This window comes from Lissotriton vulgaris, chromosome 9 (assembly GCF_964263255.1).
Source record: "Lissotriton vulgaris chromosome 9, aLisVul1.2, whole genome shotgun sequence".
NCBI classification, from domain to species: Eukaryota; Metazoa; Chordata; class Amphibia; order Caudata; family Salamandridae; genus Lissotriton; species Lissotriton vulgaris.
The window spans coordinates 47518871-47543941 of record NC_141697.1 but is presented as its reverse complement, the minus strand read 5'-3'; the positions used below and the strand labels follow the sequence as shown (position 1 = coordinate 47543941).

General features: G+C 44.3%; 1 protein-coding gene across 3 annotated transcripts in view; it reads right to left on the bottom strand.

Moving 5' to 3' along the window:
* Nucleotides 1-25071, bottom strand: part of STXBP6 (syntaxin binding protein 6) — a 404737-nt gene that overhangs the window by 225572 nt on the left and 154094 nt on the right. For all 3 annotated transcript variants that reach the window (XM_086936998.1, XM_086936999.1, XM_086937000.1), the window contains one exon: nt 5431-5619. In XM_086936998.1, the coding sequence (XP_086793124.1) occupies nt 5431-5584 (154 nt within the window). In that variant the 5' untranslated portion in view covers nt 5585-5619. The remainder of the gene's footprint in view (nt 1-5430; nt 5620-25071) is intronic.

Genomic DNA, 25071 nt, shown 5'->3' with positions numbered 1-25071 from the left:
ACCTCCAGCGCGGCCCGGTGCGGGTGGCCTTCTACGACATCGCGCGCACGCTGGGGAAGGGCAACTTCACCGTTGTGAAGCTAGCGAGGCACCACATCACCAAGAGTGAGGTGAGTGCCTGTGAGGACCTAGAGAGGGATTCCTATAGATTATGCACATTCATCCGTAGACACAGATACATGCAAGCTGGGCCCCCGGATCACCGAGAGGGAGGGGAGTACACGTAGGGAGAGAAACAAACAAAAACAAAAGCGGACACTTTGGGGGAAATTATTAAACATGTGTGAAAGTTGCGGGAGGTGTGGGTGCGTGCTTGTGTGTGTGCGCGTGTCTGTGTGTGTACGTGTGTGTCTGTGTGCATGCACGCGCAATAGGCTGACTTGCTGGGAATGTGGATGGCGCCGGCCTGGACGTGCGCGTCCACAGACACCAATCGACGCGCGTGCCAGGCCCCTGTCTCAGATTCCCAGGAGGCGGGCGACATTAGATACTTTGCTGGATCCAGCTCGACCTAAAAACGAGTGGCAGCTTTGAAGTTGATCGATGTTTTCACAGTGCAGGCGGCAGCCGCCTTCATTTTGGAGGGGCAATAGAGATTCCCTTGCAGGCGGGTGCAGTGAGTGACTGCACCCACCTGCAAGGGGATGTCTGGGTGTCCATGGAGCCCCCTTTTCCCCGTTTAGAGAGCTGCTATCAGGGGGCGTACTGACAATGCACAACCTTGGAGGTGGCGTACTGTCAGTGCGCATCTTGAGAGCCTCTTTGACTCTGCGCATGCAATACGGTGCCGGTGCAGAGGCAAAAGGATTCCCTCATTTGCACGGGGCATGCGCCAAAACAATAGCACTGCTGCTTTATGCACGCCAGCGCTATCGGTATTACAGAAAGGGCCGCACAAGCGTCTGAGGCCTCTCCTCTTCTATAATACCAAAGTTCCTTGGGGTGCGCAAAGAGGGCGCCAACACCTGTTGTGCCCCTGGGGCACTTTGTGTAATGTGGCCCCTGGTGCAGGACCTGGACTTTGCACTCACCTGGACAAGGACGAACATTGAAAGAACGTTGCTGCGTGAGCTCATCTGGTACAGACCTGGTAGGTGATCTTAACTGATTGACAGTGGGGGGCTAGTAGGGACTATCGTGTCCAGGACAAGGGCACTCCTGAGCGGTAGGACACGACAGGGACTGACTCCACAGATCCATGTGTCTCAGATCCTTTTCTTGCCCAAAGGACGTACTTCCTCACTTTTCCGGCCTGCGGCCACCTGCTCTCATCAGCACTTTCAATACACTTCATATCAGTGCTTGAAATGGAAAAAATAGAAGTGCGGGTACTCTGTACCAACAGAGTACCTCCTTGTTTATGAGAAGTGCCGGCACTCTCTAATTAGAGGTATTGCATTTCTCTTGAGAAGTGCCGGTACTCTCCCTCTCAAACTAAAAAAGTGCCGGTACTCCGTATCGGACAGTACCAGCCCATTTAAAGCACTGCTTTGTATTAAAACAATCTCCGACACGTGGGTCATCAACTGATGTTATTGAGGACGCATGGATAAAAACAGAGCTGATTAAACCGTTTAGGAAGGGGAGGTTGAACAGGTGAGGTGCATTTCTGGTGCACAGTAACAGGAGACGGACCTGTGTCCATACTCCAGAAACACCTTTCTCCAGGAGTAGGGTGCGTGCCTTGGACAGGTGCTGGGAGGGCGTGGTAAGGAAACCAATGCAGGCCCCTTCTCTGCTGGCCACAGCGGGGGGCACCCGACAAGCAGGGGGCAGGGTGGCCTCGGTATAAGAGGCAGGGGCTGGCAGACCGGCATCCTCACACCGGAAGCTCGTGGTGGGATTCGCTCAAGGTCACCGCTCACCTGTGGTGAAGCCGGGACGGCGCCGGCTGATTTCACAAGCAGAGCCCGAAGCAGCTGTTCACGGCCGTGACGCATGTATCCTGTTTATTCAACCTGCCCGCTGAGTGGGGAGGGGTGGGGCGGGGGTAGGAGCGTTCTTAATGCCACAATCACAGGGGGTTGCACACAATGTGTGTGACTGGCAAGGGGAGGGTCTGTTTTCTTCCCCCGTTAGCTTCCAACAGCTTCGGTGGTGGGGTCAGAGGAGGCTGATCAGAATTACGGTTACTGGGGCACCGGCCCCATCTGGCCCCCTCCAGAGACGCCCGTGCAGACACTGAGTGCATCACTGACACGCCCCTACTTCACATTTACACCATATACAACAAGCATTTGAAATGCAATAGGTCTCATACTTACTTGAGTTTAACCGATTGGTATTGTAAATGACAATGCCCTTTATTTATGTATTTAAAACAAAAATAAAAGGCATTGTTATTTGCAATGGTAATCGCTCAAACTCGCGAAAATGCGAGACCTATTGCATTAAAAATCCTTGTTACAAATCTTTTGTAGCCGAGTGAAATCAGGCTCTCCCAGTGACCCCATCATACCAGACTCTTCATTAAGCTTCAGGACTTTCCTTTCTCTTCCTGTTTAGAAACTATCCATCTTTCCCTGTCCTCTGCCTCCATGCCCGGTCCATTGAAGCATGCTCAAGTCATTGCCCTGCTGGAAAAAGTATCTCTGGAAGCTACGAAGCCTGCAACGTCTGCCCCATCTCCCTTTTACCTTTCCTGGCCAAGGTAACAGAGAAACAGGTTCAATGCATCCTGACCAAGTTCCTGGAAGAAAATCACACCCTGGATCCATCTCAAAACGGCTTTAGGCCTGCACACATTACTAACTCTACACTACGTGTGGTATCTGAGAAACGTCACTGTCCACTGGGTGAAGGCAGGTCTGCAGCCTCAATCTGCCCAACCTCATCTATAATGACCTACCCACAAGCACCGGCACCCTCAATACCACTATTTAACATGTGCGATACCGCTGGGTTATGGAAGCTGGGGAAATACGCTATGTATGTTTTTATTCCGGTCTGTTTGGGGGTACGATGGACCATACATATTGAACCGCCTCACAAATATTGTAGTAATGGTGCACTGCACAGGAGCGGTTGCACTGGCCATCGCAGATGGTTGACAGACTGCATTAGTTTTGATTGGACGCCGTTCTCCAGCCATCGCTCATCGCTAAGCCATGATTGGAAACTGCGAATTTAGTATGGAAGTCGCCAATCACAGGAAAAATAAAGATAGCTGTTACCTCTGATACTGTGACTTTAGTGATGAAGTAGCCAGTCAAGGGAAAGGTGAATATCTATTACTAATGCCCTGATTGGTCGCCAATCAGTAATGCAGCTGTAAATGGGTCAGAGAGAAGGACGTGTAGCCTGTAGGAGAGGAACGAGACACAGCCTCAGACATGTCTGCGGCTATCCCAGGTGGACGGCTAAGGCCATGCTTCACTCACAAAGTCTTCCTGAAAACATCACTAGGGCAGGCGAGGAGGGACTGCCAATTATCCCATGGATAATAAACAGAAATTAATAATAGAAGAAACACAATCTTCAGCATCAACATAACCCTAGACCTGATGTCTGAATGCGTTGGGTTCAAACAACCGATGCAGCACTCACGAGGGAACTCTGATCCGAGGCCGGTGGACTCCCGCCTAACTTTATGAGGGGAAATTAAATAAATATTTAATTTGTCTCCGGATGTCGAAATCCCCCCCCCCCCTCCCTCCCCCTATCGCTCTTACCTGCACGGGCCGAGGATGAGGTACAGCATAAACAAAAAAATGGAAAAAAATAAAGATGTAGTATTGACAGGGCCACATTGATTATATATATATATATATATATATATATATATATATATATATATATATATATATATATATATATATATATATATATATATATATATATATATATATATATATATATTTATTTATTTATATTAACCCCCAAAAGCAATACTGTATTGAAGTCTCTTGTTGAATAAACCCAACTTATCGAATTGAGCTAGTGCGGACATTATTTGATTTTGGTGGTTAATTTATAGTAGGGGGACGTTCATCCCTACTGTCCAGCACCAACCGTGCAAAGAGTGCACCTCTGAGTGAACGAATTGGTGGATAATATATATATATATATATATATATATATATATATATATATATATATATATATATATATATATATATCTCAATCGCCACTTCTCCTTCAAAAACCGGACACTGATACTGCATCCTCAGTTACGATCTCGGCATTTCATTAATTCACTTTCTTGTGTAACGCGTTTTAACAGGCTCCCCTGCCTTGCTCACACAATATATATATATATTGTTTTTTTTTCTCTTCCAGTCCACCTCAGATCGCTAAATAAACTCAACGGTGCCCTCGTCACATGCATACGTTATGATACACGCATGCACCTAAAAACAATGTGGCCCTGTCAATGCATCTTTTTTTTCTTTCCATTTTCAGCCGTCATCAGCACACGAGTACTGTGATGCATGACGGCTGGGGGCCGTCATCAGCATGGAAGGGGTTAAAAATGACAAATATTATTTATCAACACGATTTCTATAGGAACATTCACTTAATAGTAAGTGAAAACAACGATATTCGAGAAATATTCACCTCAAACCGGAGGGGTAAACACATATTCCAAGAAATCTAAAGAGGAAATTCGGCTTTCATTCATTTCAAAACTAGATATATATGATTTTTCTAGTGTATCCTAATCCAATATTAATTAGGAAAATGTATATACGTTTTTGCTTGCTGATACCCAACTTATGCGAATACAATTCTTCCTCTGGGCACCCATCACGGAGTCATAGGACAAGCACATCTTAAATTGCATCTTTTGTATATATTACATTAAAACACTTCACATTGGGATTGGATACCGACAAACGGTTTCTCCAAGTAATTATTTTCCGCCTCAGATCAATAATTTAGGGATATTTAGTGCATTTGGCTGTAAACCTACATGTCACTGCTGACTGAATGTGTTGAATTAGAAATCATTAAACTTTCTCTTTTAGGCAGACACATCAACTCTGCCAAGAACAGCTCAAGATGAAGAAAAAAAATCTCAGTCTGCCCGAAACCGAGACCACATTGGATAAAACACAGTTTCTCCTATATTTATAATAATGATCTTTCTGTAAGTCTGTTTATGTTATGGGGGTGCGTGCAGTCAATGGGGGTGGGCTTGACTTCTTAAATTAATAACCAAGATCACAAGAAGGGCTGCAAAAGAACCAAAGGGGTACTTATGGAACACACCATTATAATGGCATCTAGGGTAAAATCTAGATTGGTATATGCTAGCCTAATGCATTCTGGTCGTGGTAGTCTTGTTGCGATTCCAAAACCTGAAATCAATCACTTGTAGGAGAAAAGGACAGCACAAGAGAACATGTCTGGGTCTGGATGGTCAACCTAACGGGACATGCATTGATCAATCAACAAGCAGCAGATGGTCACAGCTCCTGCGCCCCCTACCTGACAGGCAGATGTAGGTGAGATACTCCCCCTGGCCTCCAGTGGCCAGGAAGGGGATCTTTTTTTTCGTTCTCCGTTTGACTTGCACCGCACCAAGCATCCGCTCATCATGGGGGGCGAAGACCTCCTTGTTAATGGCGGCTTTGGAGCTCATTGTAGAGATGGGGTGCAGCGAAACTGCTACAACACCTGCAGAAGAAGTAGCAACAGACACAAACTTAGAGAGAGGATGCAACACAAGCAAGTTACTCAAATACTACATAAAGACTTGGAGAGGCTAACGAATGGGAGATATGGTAGCCAAAAACCAGTCAGTCAATAAAGGGAGAAAAAAAATCCAAATAGAACACTCTTGTAGAAAATGTAATACTTTTTCTTTCATTCCACAGACAAATAGTTTTAAACAGCACATGTATATGCCACATTTATAAAGAATGCTGTACCATGTTTCAACAATTTTTCACTTTTCTATAAAACAAATAATCTACTTTAATCAATTCTATGGACTTTTTTTTAGAAAGATATAAACATGTACCTAAAGAAACTTCAATATTCTGCCCACTCAAATAGCTCTAAGCAAGGTCCCGGCAACATCCCCATGTTTAAACCTTTTGTGTTGTGAACACCGTCTTTAGAATTTCCTATACATGTCTCCAGATTGTTATGCATAATTCTTTTTTTTTTACACATTTCTATGGCATTTCTAACTATTCTGTAGAATTTATTTAAAGAATCATAAGCAATTTGTTAAGACAATATATGCATTAGTTTTCAGGACACATGGGATGTTCTGGGTTTTAATATTTTGTGATTCATGGTTTGTGCACTACTGGCCGCACTACTAAACATTGGGATTCACTATTACTTGAAAGACTAGAAAGGCCAATGCCTTTCTGATACCAACCGATCATCAATACTGATGATCAATGAGTTCAACTCACACTTCAGATTTGTTCTACTTGTCTCGGGATAGGTCATGAAATTATTATTATATTAAATCTTAACAAAAGTGGACTGAGCCAACACACTATTGATCAATTCAAATTAGCACAGCATGGTCGTTTAATAAGCCGCCTATATGAGGGGTCAGAAAGCAATAATTAAGATATCTCAAAAGATTTGATATGCTTTGTCAAACCTTTCCAGAATATGTCCTGAACATTGGGATTTCTAGAAGCCTCTGGCAGCGCAGACTTAGTCAACAAATCAACTTGAGACAAAGAACTGGGTGGTCTGTAACCCACAAATTATCTGGCATTACATGCGAATGGTGTGTTACGGGCAATAATCAGTTCTAGGATACTCACAGGAGCACTTGTTAACAGTAGGTTCCAAATTAGGTTCAAACCTCTTTTCACCATGAATAGACAGACTCAAAAACACACACCAACAATATACTTTTATGACTATTACTGAAATCAGAATTCTATTCTACGGCATATAATATTCAATTATATAGTGTATAGTTGTAACTATAAAAACAAACAATAGCATCTGATAAAAAGAATATTGGAAAGAATTGCAAAATGATAACCGTATTTTAGGGCTTCCCTGCATTTTTCTCTAAACCCTCCCTACTAGCCCCTAAACTATCTATCTTAGCTTCAGCAAGAGCTTGCATGAGTTTCTTAGTGGTCCTGCCTTGCACCCGCATACCTTGATGGAATAGCAGAGATCTTGTTCTGTATGAAGATAGCTATTGTCCCAGTTTGTCTGGTGGACCAAGGTCCTCGCTCATGGCCGTCCCAGCTCTCTCCCTAAGAGTAGTTTGTATTTACATTAAATACCCTTTTCTGACTGTTTTGAAAAGAACAGGCCTCTTTTTGAATGTTTGTGAAGAGAACAATAGTTCAGGGTTGGCCTCAATAGGTCCAGAGCAAGAAACCCGGGGGGGGGGGGGGGGGGGAGGGAAGGGGGGCAATGCAAAATCAATTTAAACTAGACAATTAATCGTTAAGGGAGCACGATTTTAGGGAAACACATATGGTCTATTTTCCATTGGTTTGCATTGGTACTTCAAAGTATTGTCAGGTGCTCACGTAAATGAAAAAGTGTGCATTGTGACAGAGTGAGGGTGAACTAAAACATTACATCACATTGACAACAAAATAGGAACTCCATATAAATATGTACAATGGAAGGGGTTCCTGTTGTAATGGTCTAACAACATTCCATTGTACATATTCATGTGGATTTCCTATTTTGTTGTCAATGTGATGTTATGTTTTTAGTTCACCCTCACTCTGTCACAATACACACTTTTCACTTATGGGAGCACCTGACAATACTTTGAAGTACCAATGCAAACCAATGGAAAATAAACCATATATGTTTCCCTACAATCTTGCTCCCTTAACGATTAATTGTTTAGTTTAAATTGATGTTGCATTGCCCCCCCCCCTGGATTTCTTGCTCAGGACCTATTGAGGCCAACCCTGAAGCATTGTTCTCTTGGTCTCTTCAAACACATTATAACCCCAGGTTCGCATTTCGGGGTACCCTTGTTCTCCGACACTACGCTTTTTGGATGTTTTCATAAATAATGATCAATATTCAGCTTCTTCTGCTTCTATGAGATATGGACTGTTTGAATTACATATTTAAACATTTGCCGAACTATCGAATTATACTGGGTGAACATTAAACAATGTATGCATGTTAATTGCAAAATGTGCACTCATAAATGAATATTTGATGGGAGGTACTTAAGGAGGTCAAATGCAAACATTGCATCAGATTAACAGAACTGCTATTAGAGCCAACAATTGTTCTTGCCGGAAGGGTACAACCATAAAACTGTTATAGAGTAAAAACCTTCAAACAGTCCAAGAAAAAAGTTAATTATTCATAGTTATATGTTCCACAGGAAAAATCAAAAATATGGCAGGAAACCTACCAAGCTGGAAATTGAAATTATCAATGGCAGAGATTGTGTCACACGGGGAAGAATGCACATATTTCCAAAACAGAGCTTCAAGCTGTGATAGCCTTTCCGAATGATGAGTCAGTACTGAGATAAGGCTCTGGGGTGGTCATTCAAGGTAGAAAGTATATACAGAGCTTTGGCTATGGCCATGCCGTCAACATTTACCTGGACAGTGGGCTTGCAAACCCTGCGCACCCAATGTTCTCCTGGTTTGGCAAAACCTATGGTCGTAAAATCTTGCTTGTACATTTGTATGGTGTACACTTATGACTCCATGGTTGCAAATTTGCTACTGAACTCGAATAACATTTTATGGAGCACGTCAGCAAGTACCCGTCTTGTGTGGTAGGTTGGTTGAATCGTACACTTTAACAGGAGTATTGGATGCTTTGTAGGAATTCCTTTAAGAGGGTGGTAGAGTCCCTCAAGGACAGTCTTGGTTGCTGCAGCTCTCCGAAGAGCAACAACATTCTCTGCGGCTGCTAGAGACGAGGAATGACAGACCGCCAAAAATGTGCTGGGCTAAGATGCAGTCGAAAATGTGTGGCTAAAGACAGAAAACCTGTTTCAGACCCAGGCAATGCCATCTTGTTGATTAACATTTAGTTTATACTGAACAACCAGTATTTTAATATCTATTGTAGCAATAATAGAAATATATAAACAAATAAGCGCTCCTTAAGACGGGGCAGTGCTTTGCGACAAGGGTAAAGTAGTGAGGCAAATGTAAGGTGGACAATAATACAATTGCTTACCAAAACAGACTCTACAACAAGTTCAGATTTCAAAATTGTACATTTGTTTGCACAGCCAACACTTAGATATGGTAACCCCAAGGGCATTATTTATGGGTGGGGTCTTCATCAGGACACGTCAGTTTGCTGATAGCATCTTGAAAGTAGGAACTAGTGTTGAATGAGTTATTGGAACCATCTTTGCACACGACTGGATACTAACAGATCTGGGCCAGTGCTTGCTTAAGCAATTTATTACCTAAAGAACGCTACATTTTTGGGGTCCTGATGAAACTACCGCCTTATTGCTACAATAGAGATTAAGATACTGGTTGCTCAGTATACACTACTGTTTAAAGATCCATTTCTTTGGTACTGATTATAACCTAACCTACCTGAGGGATCTACTGTATCTTTCGCGTTTACGTACCAGGGATGATCAGCTTTCCCCTTATTCTCTTTTATGGTCGACCAATAGTAGGGCAAATGCATGCCAGACAGAGGTGCCCCAGTAAGACCAGGCATTGATCCAATCTACTCGACCTGCTTTGTTGACACCAAGTGTCCAAAAGAACTCACACTCTCCTTCTGGGGTAATGGGGGCCCAACGCTATAGTTTTCCTTACGAATACGAATAACTAATCTGTATTGGCCAAGAGGTGAGCACTGTCTACACACCTTCCATTTTCCAACCGTGAAGGCATAGCTTGCTGCGGACTAAAGATGTAGAAGCCGGCGATTTATGCAAAGATAGAAGGGGATCAGCCAGAATCCTTTTCTCCATCTTGACAACTCAGTCACTTCTGCTTTGCACACTCTTACTCAGTTTGTAATATCAGAATGAAGAAAGGATCGTGCGCCAGGAAAGGAGCAAGACCATGGTTAACACGGATGGATCGACCAAAGACCGATTATAGAATTAATAAGGAGATAGTGATTGTGCATTTTAGATCTGAAACCATCAACACAAATAAACAGAGGCCTTGCTCTGTATCACAAACAGCCTCACATTGAAAGCCACTGCATAAGGGTAAAGCCCCCACCCCCTTACTGAATAAGAGAAGGAGCCAGGAGGTAGGAAATAAGTTAAAAGTCGAATTCCCATAGTACGAGATCACCTACGCGAAGTGGGGAACATTGGGGTGCTGAGTATGCCCGGGTGTGAAATTCCACTCCACTCGCGAAGTTGTCATCGTTTTTTCCACTCCACTTAGCACACGGAGTTCTGAAAAACTCAGCCCCACGCAGCAGAGTATTTTCCTCGTTCACCAACGTTAAGTTGGCGAGCGCGAGCAAGGAAACGCGTACTCCAGATCTCATCCCGGTGAGATTTCTCAACACTGAGGGTCACGGATGGCCGCGACCGCTGGCATGAGAAACCTTCCGTTTGCGTTGAGGAAGCTGCCGCTTGAGCAGGACATCTACACGAGTGGCAGAAAGGAGCAGCGCCCTCTTCCGCTGCACATGGTGCTGTTCACACTGATTTTCCAGCACAGGACAAACACCCAGCGCTAAAAATCAATGTGACCGGCGAGACCTAATGCACTCCGCACTTGCAAACTCCATGTAACATGGCGGAGTTTTTGGGCATCCGGAACTTTGGGAACTCCGCTCAGACCTAGTGCTGGGTTGCTTTAAATAAATTAGCAGAGATGCCGATGCTGCAATAAAAAAAAGGTTCTCTGTCAAGCGATCCATTGACCCTTGGAGTTAGACCGTACTTCATAAATATCCAAATATGTTAAGACTCCTGGGTTGCTTTAAAATCTCACAATAATACCTTGAAGAATTCATTTAGTTTCTTCCGTCATGCAGAACATTGTGTAATCGTTGCCCAAAGGCCTTGGTCCTTCCACTTCAGTTGCAAAATCAACTTGAAGACAGGAGATTATTGTTCCGGTTGCAACAAAAGAAAATGTTGATAAATGATTTAAGAAAAAAAAAGACAACCAAAATGAGAAAGGATGAAAGACTCTACACCCCTGTGAAGAAAAGAAGTCCTTTATTTCCGAAGATGCGTGGGCGTAGGAGGAGGAAGCAGACAGAACGACGACCACGCGCCAGACAGAGGCAGACAGCACGACGACAAGGAGAGCAGGTGAAGGAGCGTGACAGGGAGGAGAGGTGGAAGCAAGCGTGGAAAGCAGGAGTGAGACGAAAAGGATGAAAGGGGTGTGCGTGCAAAGGATAAGGGAGATTAAAATGATGAAAGTGTGTGCGTGAAAAGGATGAGAGATGAAAAGGCTGAAAGGGGGTGTGCGTGAAAAGGATGAGTGAGATGAAAGGGGGTGCGAGTAAGGTGAAAAGGCTGAAATGGGGTGTGCGTGAAAAGGACGCGTTAGGTGAAAAGGATGAAAGGGGTGTGTGTGAAAAGGTTGAGTGAGATGAGAAGGATGAAGGGGGTGTGCGTGAAAAGGATGAAAGGGGGTGTGCGTGAAAAGGATGAAAGGGGGTGTGCGTGAAAAGGATGAGAGATGAAAAGGATGAAATGGGGTGAAAAAGATGAAAGGGGTGTGCGTGAAAAGGATGAGTGAGGTGAACAGGATGAAAGGAGTGAGGTGAACAGGATGAAAGGGGTGTGCGTGAAAAGGATGAAAGGGGGTGTGTGTGAAAAGGATGAGTGAGGTGAAAAGGATGAAAGGGGTGTGCGTGAAAAGGATGAGAGAAGAAAAGGATGAATGGGGTGAAAAGATGAAAAGGGTGTGCGTGAAAAGGATGAGTGAGGTGAACAGGATGAAAGGGGTGTGCGTGAAAAGGATGAAAGGGGGTGTGCGTGAAAAGGATGAGTGAGGTGAAAAGGATGAAAGGGGTGTGCGTGAAAAGGATGAGAGAATAAAAGGATGAATGGGGTGAAAAAGATGAAAGGGGTGTGTGTGAAAAGGATGAGTGAGATGAAAAGGATGAAAGGGGTGTGCGTGAAAAGGATGAGAGAAGAAAAGGATGAATGGGGTGTGCATGAAAAGGATGAGTGAGATGAAAAGGATGAAGGGGGTGTGAATGAGATGTAAAGGATGAAATGGGGTGTGCGTGAAAAGGATGAGACATGAAAAGGATGAAATGGGGTGTGCATGAAAAGGATGAGAGATGAAAAGGATGAAGGGGGTGTGAATGAGATGTAAAGGATGAAATGGGGTGTGCGTGAAAAGGATGAGACATGAAAAGGATGAAATGGGGTGTGCATGAAAAGGATGAGAGATGAAAAGGATGAAGGGGGTGTGAATGAGATGTAAAGGATGAAATGGGGTGTGCGTGAAAAGGATGAGACATGAAAAGGATGAAATGAGGTGTGCATGAAAAGGATGAGAGAAGAAAAGGATGAATGGGGTGAAAAAGATGAAAGGGGTGTGCGTGAAAAGGATGAGTGAGATGAAAAGGATGAAGGGGGTGTGCGTGAAAAGGATGAAAGGGGGTGTGCGTGAAAAGGACGAGTTAGGTGAAAAGGATGAAAGGGGTGTGTGTGAAAAGGTTGAGTGAGGTGAAAAAGATGAAAGGGGTGTGCGTGAAAAGGATGAGTGAGATGAAAAAAATTAAAGGGGGTGTGAGTGAGATGAAAAGGATGAGTGGGATGAAAAAGATGAAATGGAGTGCAAAGAATCAAGCTCCGAGGTAAACACAGGATCACCCCTCAAAAAAAGCAAGATTACCACAGCAGGTGGGGAACGGAAATGCAGGTCACATGCATGTAACTTCCAAAGGATAAAATAAGTCAAGAAAAAGGCAGATGTAAACTGGGCTGTCAAACAATGCGAAGCTACTCAACATAGAGTGCTAAAAAACGAGATCACGCTCAAGTCACTCGAGAAAGTGCCACACAACAGAGCTCAGACCGAAAAGCACCAGGCAACTGAAAGATAATAGAATTCATAATGCAAACTATATGCTGGTAATAAATAAACTGTAAAGGCAGCAGAATTCTCTAGAATCATTAGAAAGTAGTTTTGAAGTGGCTGTAAGTCGTCACTGAAGGCTCAGTACGGGTTGTGCATCCATCAGAGTCTGACGGGGTCCACCTCTGTCCCAGAAAGGACGCCTTCATGTAGCAAACACCATGAATGTGCCTCAGGAAGTCCAGCCCCCTCTCCCCGTCCCTGCTGGACCTCCTGTTCTACACCTCCTCACTACACTCCCCTTGCACCCATCTGTAACTGCATGTGTGAGCAGACAACCCTAGCGCTGCGTGAAAAGGTCCACTGCAGCTCAGCTTAGGGTCACCCTATGTAAACTCCCTCAGCTGGCTGCCTGGATCCCCCTTAGGGCCAAGAGAGAGAGATGCTGGACCTGGACCAGTAGATCCTAAAATATTGATACTAGAAGTAAAGGATCCTGAGGGTACCTCAACAACTCATCCATGGCCACCATGACCTACAATATAAATAGCTTTATTGCGTTTTATGGATGTTTGGATAGGCATCGGGCTGTACTGTTTGGCAGCGGACAGGCTTCAAAAGTTACCATAACGAGATACCGATGTTGGGAGGACCAGCAACTGTAGAGTACGCAAGACACCTACAATCAGTAGCTTAGAAGCCACTTTAAGTTCTCCTGGGCGCTTCCACAGAAACTCTTTCTAAAATATTGCAGCACCCTGGACAGTTCTGAACTGTCCATGAGGCTAAAATGCTGTCCTCATTACTATGTGAAGGGAAGTGATGGATATTTATTTTATTTATTTATTTTATTTATAAAGTTTTATATAGCGCAAACTTGATCCTGAAGGATATCAGAGTGCTTACAATTTGAGGCAAAGGTAACAAATCAAAACATGAGTCTAACATGGGGAATCTAATAAGCATTGAATCAACTTGTACAAATATAACCGCTCAATATAACCCGCGTGCACAAGTAGGAATGGGCTATGCAATGGAGCATAGAGAGATAAGGGGAGTACGAACAATGATCATATACAGGAATAATAACCAGTACCCAAAACAATAATCAAACCTGGGAGTCTAAAAGGCATTGAATCAAATGTTGAACATCCAACAGATCATTTGTACACCAGGGTGAACGAAGAATGTGCTAGACGATGGAGCTTAATGACTTAAGGGGAGTAAATTCAATAATCATGTACAGGAATAATAACCAAAACAAAATAATGATCATATACAAGAATAATAACACAGCAGTAACCATTACTGCGGACAGGGGTTTGTTAACAGGAATGATCTGGATAATTTGTCAACAATAGTTTGTTAACAGCAGTGATAAGTATTGTTTGTGAGCACTTGTTTGTTAACAACAGTGATCAGTATTGTTTGTGAACAGTGGTTTGTTACCAAAAGTGATCAGGATTGTTAAAAATGGTTATTTAACCGCAGTAAAGTGTATTATTTGTGAACAGTGGTTTGTTAACAGCCGTGATCAGGATTGTCAACAGCGGTTTGTTAACAGGAATGATCTGGATAATTTGTCAACAATAGTTTGTTAACACCTTCAGCGCGGCGCGAATTTTCGCGCTGTGCTGTAGGTTCTAATGAGCCAACGGGCTCATGACGGAACGGTTCCGTCATGAGCACAGGCCAACCGATGATCATCGAAGGAGTTAACAGCAGTGATAAGTATTGTTTGTGAACAGTGGTTTGTTACCAAAAGTGATCAGGTTTGTTAAAAATTGTTATTTAACCGCAGTAAAGTGTATTATTTGTGAACAGTTGTTTATTACCAGCAGTTATCAGGATTGTGTGCGAACAGTGGTTTGTTAACAGCCGTGATCAGGATTGTCAACAGCGGTTTGTTAACAGTAATAAATATTGTTTGTGAACAGCGGTATGTAAACAGCCGTGATCCGGATTGTCAACAGTGGTTTGTTAACAGTAATGAATATTGTTTGTGAACAGACGTATGTAAACAGCCGTGATCAGGATTGTCAACAGTGGTTTGTTAACCGCCACAATGAGTATTATTTGTGGCCAGCGCTTTGTTAACTGCAGTGATCAGGACTGGCAACAGTGGTTTGTTAGGTGGAGTCTGGGCAGCGCATGGACTGCTCTGCGAGGCATGCTGTATTCAGGGAGGGACTTAAAGGTCTGCCCACTCTCTGCTCATATTTTTCATTGGCTTGTGTCATTGTCCACTGTAAACTGTGGCTCTTCATTGGTCAATAGGCTTAGTAGTCCCTCCTTAGTACCGCCTTATCTCATCTTGTAACCTCCCACAGAGACACCCCTGTTACATGTGTTGTTACTTTGTAGGCTTCAATTACAGCCTCCATGCAATATTTTCTCAGATAACTTTGTCCTGCCTGCTGTTGATGGCAGGGCACGCTCTCACTGAACGCTTTTAAAAAACATTTATAGCACGGGTGTTGAATGAATTTGCAATGCATTGTAAATGACAATGCCTTTCATTTATCTATTTTGAAAACAACAGATAAATAAAAGGGATTGTCATTTACAATGCCAATAGCTCAAACTCTCGTAAATTCGAGACCTATTGCATTGCAAATGCTTGTTAACAGCAGTGATCAGTATTGTCAACAGCGGTTTGATAACAACTTGGGCTTCTGGACGAATCAGTCACAATCTGCATTGATGGAGTTTTACGGCAGAATCTGAGATGATTTCTACTAGCCGCAAAAGGTTTTATGGTCCAGGACAGACTGCTGGGTCAGTCCCACCTACCAGAATCACCCGATTTATTAGAATTCTGTGCAAGGCTGAGAGTTGCTTTGTAGAAGAGGCTTTTAACAATGACACTCAAGGATGAGCGGGACATTCCGCCACACCGGCCTCTCCCCAGCTGGTGGAGGGTGCAGAGAGGGTGCAGAGATCTGCTTACAGAGCAAGCAGGGTGGGCTGCCATGACCCAATCACAACCCGGCTACCCAATTATAGTTCAATTCCCCTACACAGTAGGGCTGGTTTCAACTTCTTTGTTAGGGCTGAGGTTGATTTCCAGTCTGGCCCCAATTCCACCCCTTAAACCTGCACACCTTTACAAAGAGACACTGAAGGATGTTGTTGCACTCTGGGAAGTGTGAGTTGTAAAATATAGGTGGCAATGAGGAGCATGGCACCACTCTGTGAGGAGCCACCAATGCGGGTGACAAGTGGAGCGGTGCTCCGCGCCCAGCAGGGACATCACTGCGGTCACTGGAGGGTGGCTCTGTTACACTCGCGCGAGGGCCTAGGCGCTGGCAGCACAGCAGGAGGTGCTGAGGCACGGCCAACGAATGAGAGCCTGTGGCGAGTGTGGAGCGTGCATGTGCCCATCAACTCTCTGCCAGGCTGAGCAGGTACCCAGTGCCTACAAGCAGGTACCCAGTGCCATTAACAAGCATTTTGGAGCTCTGGGATTTGACCTCAGAGTAAAGACTTAACCCTTTGTGCTCCGGTATTTCTCTATTCTAACCATTCAGCAGCACTGCGGGTGGGATCCTCATGACACAAGGATAGTTTCTGAACTCATATGCTGCAGATACAGTTGACCTGGACGTGTCCTGGAATGATGGCTTAAAAGGCTGTCGAGAAATGGCACATCAGTGCTCCCACACAATGACCGTCATCCACTCATTGAGACGAAGACCGCCTCTCGAGGGGAGGGTCGCCGCTAATGCTGCTTGCACATACATGGTGGGTGAGAAAGGAAGAAAGTGTCAGACTCGGCCCAGTGCCTTCACTCAAACAAGAGGTGGAAGAAACAAAGGGTGGCCCTAAAGAAACATAGGGTGGTCCTAAAGAAAAAAAGGGTGGTCCTAAAGAAACATAGTGTGGCCCTAAAGAAACATAGGGTGGTCCTAAAGAAACATAGGGTGGCCCTAAAGAAACATAGGGTGGCCCTAAAGAAACATAGGGTGGTCCTAAAGAAACATAGGGTGGCCCTAAAGAAACATAGGGTGGTCCTAAAGAAACATATGGTGGTCCTAAAGAAACATAGGGTGGTCCTAAAGAAACATAGGGTGGCCCTAAAGAAACATAGGGTGGCCCTAAAGAAACATAGGGTGGCCCTAAAGAAACATAGGTGGCTTCCTAAGGAAAGAGTGGTGAGTGCCAATCATTAACGTGGGGGTAAATAAGTGGGGGTGAAGAGAAAGCTGGGGCGGGGGAGATGATGGATAAAGTTGTTGTGATAAGATCTGTGTGTCAAGAAATGGCCTTTTTGGAAGAAAGACTTTGCTTACTCCTAGTTTTACTTTGGTGCTTTTGCTTTTGTTTGTGTCCTGTTCTTGTAAACATGGCTGGTCGTGTCTCTCTTGTGTTGTGTGCTGTTTATGCATATATGTGTTTGGGGATCTATTTGCTCTGTTTTTTTTTCTAGGTTAAAGAAAGGGGAAACACGCCATGTCCTTGAAGTGTGATCTAAGTTTGCGTACACTGTGAGGGCTCTGTTCTGTATCTTTATTACGCATGCAATTAAAATAATTTGTGGCTTAAACTGGAAGCTGTTGGATTTGTGGTGGTGAGCAGCTGGGTTTTCAGTTGGCTGCTATTGTGGGTTTAAATAAAGTGAGTTTGTCTTTGACCTTTCTTCTTGTGGATCTTAATTTCAACATTTCATTCCAAAAATCCCCAATAAACCATTTTACCATATGTGAACAAAGCATAAGGGGCGGCCACCATCCAGCCGAAACATGTTGAAGAACGCGCCGTCCATTCCATGAAGCAAGTGCCAGCCCGACAATGGTGCTCCGCGGGGCGGTCCACGGCACACAATGCTCTATTTACATTGCCACGGGACGTTGAGCAACATTAACTTCACACAAAAGCTACAAAGCAGCTGAGAACGCATCAGCACACCTGGGACTATTTCAGGGCGTTATTTCTTCATGCAGCACTTTCTACAAAATGGATTCAGAGCCAAGGCCAACATCCCAACCCTCAATTTGGTCTAATATATCCCTACCTTTGTCAAACAGTATCCCTATTCACAATATGCAAGCATTTATTTGTGTTTATGCTTAACAATTTCCAGCTTGCATAAAATACATTTCCTTAGAGGATACTGTTGATGAAGACGTAAGATTATGTGACACTTGTTCCCTGGTCATGCTAGACCCCGCTTAAAAATAATGGTAAATATAATGTTTTCACTTCCAGTAAATCGATTATTCTATGTGGGTTATCAAGAAGGTACATATTCTACGAAACATTGCTTAATCATGCTTTTTGGCAAAGTCAAATGAAAGTGTAATTCAAGATTTTTCTTAAAATCAGACTTTATTACATAGTACACCCATTTGTTTTACATTTTGAAACCAGCAGTTGAAGCCACTTCATAAATCAATTGCTATTGAATCACTTCTGTAGATGCAACAAGAATATGCCATTAGATCAGAAATGCAAACAAGAGTATGGATACCCTCGTGTGAACTGGTGATTAGCATTTTCTTTCACCCTTTCACTTTCCAAAAATACAATTTGATCTGGTCAAGCTTCATTCCAAGGGCCTACCCAATCTCTCTTTGGGACCTTTAGCAAAATTATCTAGATTTACCACCAAACAAAAATTAACAATGATGCCTCACATAGCGAAGTTGGCCAAAAATGCCTCTTTCCATCTCTGCCTCCTCAGGAAGCTCACATGCCTTACCACAGGAAAAGGCTTCAGATCAGTGGTCCAATCATTGGGTATGACTCACCTGGATGGTGGCAATGCCTTTCAAGCTGGTCTGCACAAATCCTATGTTATGTTAATTATATTGGTAAAGCGCAAACAAATTACCCCAAGAGGGTCTCTGGGTGCTAAGGACTCTAAAACAGGACAGCATTACCAGAAGGCAATAACAGAGCCAGATTTTGAGGAATGGCTTGAACCAAGCAAAATCCGGTCAGCTCGTTTTTGCAAGGGTAACTTGCTCCAATGATGGGGGGCCAAGTAAGAAAAAGATCTGGCAGTGCGAATAAGGAGGGGATGAAGTAAAAATAGTCCAATGGATCTGAGACTGTGCCCCCGTGGGTGCATAAAACTAACTTCTTCTGTAGATAGAGCCCACCGTTTCAAAAGAGGGACTTATGTACAAGACAGATAAGTTTAAACAGGGAGCTCTTTTTCATCGGAAGCCAATGAAAGAGTTGCAATGTGGCCTGTAATGGACAGCGGGACGGCACATTGCAGATCAGGTGAGCAGCGAAATTTTGTAGCACTTGAAGCTTGACTAAAAAAGCTTCATTTGCTGCAACAATAAGGGTGTTTCGATAGTGTAGGTGACTTATAAGAAGTGCCTGAGTGATGGATTTTCCGGACTGGAAAGGCAGCCATTGAAAGGCTATCCTGAGCAGGCACATAATTCAACAACTGGACCCAAAGGTGTAACTTGCTTGTTCTTTCATAGAGAGCGCATATTCAATCAGTATGCCCAGATGTTGTACTGCCTTTTTGGGTGTGGAGTCTGACCCCAGTTCCATCGTCCACCAGTCATCAGACCAAATGGTGGGGAGCTTTTCCAAAGATTAAGATTTTAATCTCTCCTGTATTTAGTTGAAGGCAAATGGACGACATCCATAGGGCTATACTTCCATACAATCCCTGAAACTGATCTTAGTGGATTCAGAATGTTTCCCCATGGTAACAATAAGTTGCGTGTCGTCTGCATAGGAGATGCCTTCGAACCCGCAAGATGTAACCACATGAGCTTGGGGGGGAGTGGGGTCACATAAATATTAAAAAGGGTGTGGCTCAAAGATGAGCCCTGCGGACCCCCCTGTCCAGGGTCATAGTTCAAGCATTAAAAAGGTCTAGCTGCACCAAATGGGTCGGATCCCTTAACCGCATCGCTGCAGCGGCTTTTCCCGCTGTGTGCGGCATTTTTAAAATTACCGCGTTACAGGATGAGCTCAGCTCATCATCAGCACACGGCAGGTAAGCCTCATGAGGAGCTGAGCTCGTCATCAGCATCGAAGTGGTTAAGATGATATTTAGCCAAGCCAGTGTTTTAATGCAGACACCAGTCTCCTCCAGTCTTTGGACTACGATAATATGGCCGATGGTGTTGAATGCTGTAATGTAATTTCTATGTAAACTATTTTACGTGCAGGCCTCTGCCACCACTGTAGTGAGGTCCATGCAATATAAATACCAAAAACATAAAACTAATAAATAGATAAGGTTTCTCATGAACCTACTCAAAGCACTGTCATGTTCATTTCTATCAAGGGTCTGCAGCGGGTAGCCTGCGAGCTACCACCCGCTCGCCAGTGGGCAGCAAGTAGCTCTTGAACATGGGGTTCAGCCTAGTAAATGATTCAGACAGGCGGGGGCTTAGTGGTTTAGCCTTCTACACAGTCCAGGAGTCAGCTCCATCCAGCTGCAGACCCTAGGAAAATCCCAGGGCTCAGACAGCACAGAGCCTGCAGTGTGACCAACCACCACGCACCAAAACCACCTACTGACTGGTTGCAAAGCACATCCCCTAATTGTCAGTCACACTGTGCGTTTGTGGGAGCACAGGCCTGGAAAAGAAACGCAGAGTAAAGTAGGTGGGAAGGACGCGTGAGAGTTTACGTAAATTGACAATCTGATGACCATCTCTGATGTGATAAACATTAAAACGGTTTTAATTGTCGTTAGTGGCGCAGGGTGATTTTCATGAATCAAAAGCAGCTTCTATTATAAAAGGAGTTGGAGACCCCTGATTTATACCCATACTTCAAGAAGAGTTTCACTGTAGAGTTGAATTTAGCCGATAACAATTTTTACATTTACAATATAAAAAGAACAAAAACGTGTATATGAAAATGAAAAAAGAGGAATGTTAAGTAAGATCAATCCATATGACTTATGTTAATGATTCATATATACTTTTATATGGTCAATTACAGTTCATGGCCCTACCATCATACAATAGTGTTTTTTTATATATATTATAGAACATTACATACTTTCATGAGTCACAAAACTTCTAAGCTGATCCCACACAAGTTGGTTGGTGAGTTTAAGGCTACATGCCGTCAACACGTTTCAGCTAGATTAATTTCTTTTACAGGCCTATACCAGGGCCTTCAACAGGACTCGGGTAAGGAAATGGGACCATCATTCTTCAGGCGAGGGTTTCAGGATCTTATTAGGTTAAAGTGAACGAGTGTCAGGTGCCTACATTGATGGTGCATCTTCTTAAAGGGAATGTGAAACTTCCCTTCCTTGGCGTCAAAGCCACACTAATAACCACTCACTTTGGCACCCTTGAGCTGTTCAGAAGCGGTCATGTATCCAAAAGTGGAAACAGAGAAAGGCTGCACTTCCTACACCTGAAGGGGAAGTTCCGTGGACCATCAAGTGTGGCAGTGTGTGCTTAGTAAAGGATTGCCAGACTTGAGAAGGAAGACCATTGAACAGTCCTGTGTGGCTTGTGCCGCAGCGTACCTCTAGCCATACTGCAAGTCCGGAGTACGCCATATACATAGAATGAACCCCTTTCAATACAGGGCCACCATCCAATGACTGGAGACAAGGCGCTCCTTTGTCTGGAGTGTGCCCCAAGACATGTGTTATGTTATAGAATGTTTATATTAATTTATATAGCGCACTAATCACCCGAGAGGGTATCAAGGCACTTGGGCAAGCTGTGTGGTCACAAGATGCTTATATGAAGAGCCAGGTCTTCAGTTTCTTGCAGAGTTTGGGGGGTGATCCTAAGACCATTCGGTCACACATTTCACCGGTGTGCCATCACCCCACGTACGAATTGTGGATGGCGGATCTGCCCCCGAATGCCACTTGGACATGGATTACTTGGCCTTATAGTAAGTTCTACTACACTTCACATGGCCTGAAGTGAGAGATGTATTTCTAACGCGCCCATTATGGGCGTAAAGGATGACGGCAATTTTGAGCAGCATTATTAGCACTCAATATATATTTCAATCCCGGGGGTTGTCGACAAAGCACAATGTGGGTGAGCCGTTCACCCGTGAGTTCATGCTCAGTGCTCGGCAGGCGCGATAACTATGGTTCGCTTAGCAAACACATTTAGCCTTTTCCATTTTTATTTTTGTAATTTTTTGTGTAATTGCAATGTAACCAAAACATCACTTTATTGCAGTGCATTATACACAATGTGCACGCACAGACACACACAAAAAATGAATCTTGCGGTATGGTGAACCGGTTTGTTTTTTAGACCGAGTCCTACCAGGAATGGATGTGCTCGGCTCCTGGTAGGTGGGACAGGTCAAATTACATTAGGATTAATTGCCCAGTTATGTTTCTTCGCCCTGCTCGGACATGCTTCAGTAATGGAGATTCATACGAGACATAGACCGCAGATTTAAATCAATAAATGAATATAATTACTGCATAGGATCATAAATTAATCAGATCAGATCTACCACTTTCTCATTCATTTTCTTTAACAGATGTTGCCCTGATGCATCAAAGGATTTCACCCATTCTGTGTCTATGGCAACATGTGTTTGTACACATAAGCCCAGGGGAGTAGCTTCAGGGGGGGTGTTTGGGGTGTTACACCCCCCTAAAAAAATACATTCTGTTGTAAATACAGGTACAGGTGCTTTCAGTCGGTTATGATGATGTGTCTGTTGTATTTTACCTGGATTTTTAAATGCCCACACTGACGAAAAAACACACATACAATCTCAGTTTGAAAATGTGGATTCATTTGACATTTTTTTCTATTTTAAGTATCCCTAACAATCCGTGCCCCTCTCTCTTTCCACTGCCCCTTAATCCCCCCTCATATCCTGCTTTTCATATAATGTGTTTTAATAAGATGCTGAATATGAAGCTCGCCACCCCCTGCCCCCAACCTTCTAGAGCAAGCCACGCCCCAGTACGGGCCTTTGTTTGAGGGTGTGTCAGTTTAGTTTTTGCGACTGTTATGGTGGTAGATGTATCGCCCATCACATTTTTGTACAAGATGTATCGCCCTAAGTGGCAAAGGGTATGCCCAGGCGTGGGTCCTTTGCTCACTGTGCCACTGAAACCAAACTGCCCCCCCCCCCCCCCCCCCCCCGCGCGACTGACGAGCTCCTATCATCAGGGTGACAGGGTTCCGCTTGTGTTCCTATTCAGGGAGTACCTGGCTTGTTAGTTCGGTCTGCACTGCTCCCATTGGAGCAGGGTCAAGACTAATTTGCGTATGGCTGGTTCCAAACTGAGGTGGCATGATGAGCAAAAGAACGATGGATTGGAATGCTACCCCAAGCAATTGCCAGTGGTGAGCCTTATTGCAAGTATTCTTCCCATCACTTCTTTGTGTTGGTAAAAGTATAAACTATAAATGTATGAATCTGTCAAATGAGGCGCTTGCATAGGTTGTTAGTATTAAAACAGATTTACTATCTATTTTAGAACAGTTTATATTGTTACGGTGTCTGCATCTACGATAGTCATCTGTGAATGTATGCAAGAAATTGGTGTCAGATTGTATCATTTTTTGGATATTCAAGACAGAGGAGGGTGCAAAAACAAGTTTTAAAAAAACATAGAATTCAATTTGCCCAAGATCACATGATTTGGTGTAGAGGAGAGTCGGTTCGGGCATGGGTCTTCTGGTTCCATAAATCACAAATCAGCCCCATTCACCCACTGCACTTCTTTCCAGCCTTTGCTGCAAGTCTCACTGATAAGGTTCTTCTGTTCCATGGCTTTTCCACTTCCACGTTTAAAATCATCAACAGTCTTGGAAAGAGCAAGGCGCTGTTTTGAAATATTTCTGAGCGCGTGGGTCTCTGTGCTCTACAGGGTACAAAACACTTCCCAGGGGGAGTGGCACTCAGAGGAAGGAAAACAGGTCTCTGTACTTGACTGGGAGATGCTATGTGAGGAATGGGACCTCTTAACATTAAAGTCACCCCGCTGCTGCCGCGCCTTGGAAAACCATCCCACAAACCTCCCGAGAGAAAGCGGCCTTTCTTGGAAACGAGGTGGGTCCTGCAGCGGCCTCCGCTCTGGATTCCACTGGGCGTTGAGGACATGGTTCACACAGAGAAGCATCTCGGTTAACTCACCCCATGCCATGAGAGTGACTTTCAACCACTCCCAGGGGTTTAACCCCCAGAGCTAACCAGTCCCAAAACTGCTGGGGGCAGAAGGGTTTCCATCACGAGGACAAAACTGGTTATCTCTGTGGAGACATTATGCAGGCAGAAGTTTGACTTTCGGGGCTGTAGTTAGAAAACATTTTAAATGTTAGTTGGCTCTACACTGGAACACGCTAACCAAGACCATCAGGCAAGTTTGGGAACAGACTGATGGCTTTACAAGACAGAGGAAAACCGTGAGTGCAACATGAGAGGGACGTTAAATGGAGGGCAAACGGTACACCGTACCAACACAGCAGTCAACAGAAGGGAGTTCACGGTGGCCCATACCAACAGCAGTCAATAGGAGGGGAGTTCACGGTGGCCCACACCAACACAGCAGTCAACAGAAGGGAGTTCACGGTGGTCTATACCAACACAGAAGTCAACAGAAGGGGAGTTCACAGTGGTCTATACCAACACAGCAGTCAACAGATGGGGAGTTAAAGGCGGCCCATACCAACACAGCAGTCAACAGAAGGGGAGTTCACAGTGGTCTATACCAACACAGCAGTCAACAGAAGGGGAGTTCACGGCGGCCCATACCAACACAGCAGTCAACAGAAGGGGAGTTCACGGTGGTTTATACCAACACAGCAGTCAACAGAAGGGGAGTTCACTGTGGTCTGTACCAACACAGCAGTCAACAGAATGGGAGTTCACAGAGGCCCATACCAACACAGCAGGGAACAGAAGGGAAGTTCACGGGGCCCGTACTAACACAGCAGTGAACAGAAGGGAAGTTCACGAAGGCCCATACCAACACAGCAGTCAACAGATGGGGAGTTCAAGGTGGCTCGTACCAACACAGCAGTCAACAGAATGGAAGTTCAAGGTGGCCCATACCAACACAGCAGTCAACAGAAGTGGAGCTCATGGTGGCCCATACAAACACAGAAGTCAACAGAAGGGCAGTTCACGATGGCCCATACCAACACAGCAGTCAGCAGAAGGGGAGTTCACGGTGGCCCGTACCAACAGCAGTCAACAAAAGGGGAGTTTGCGG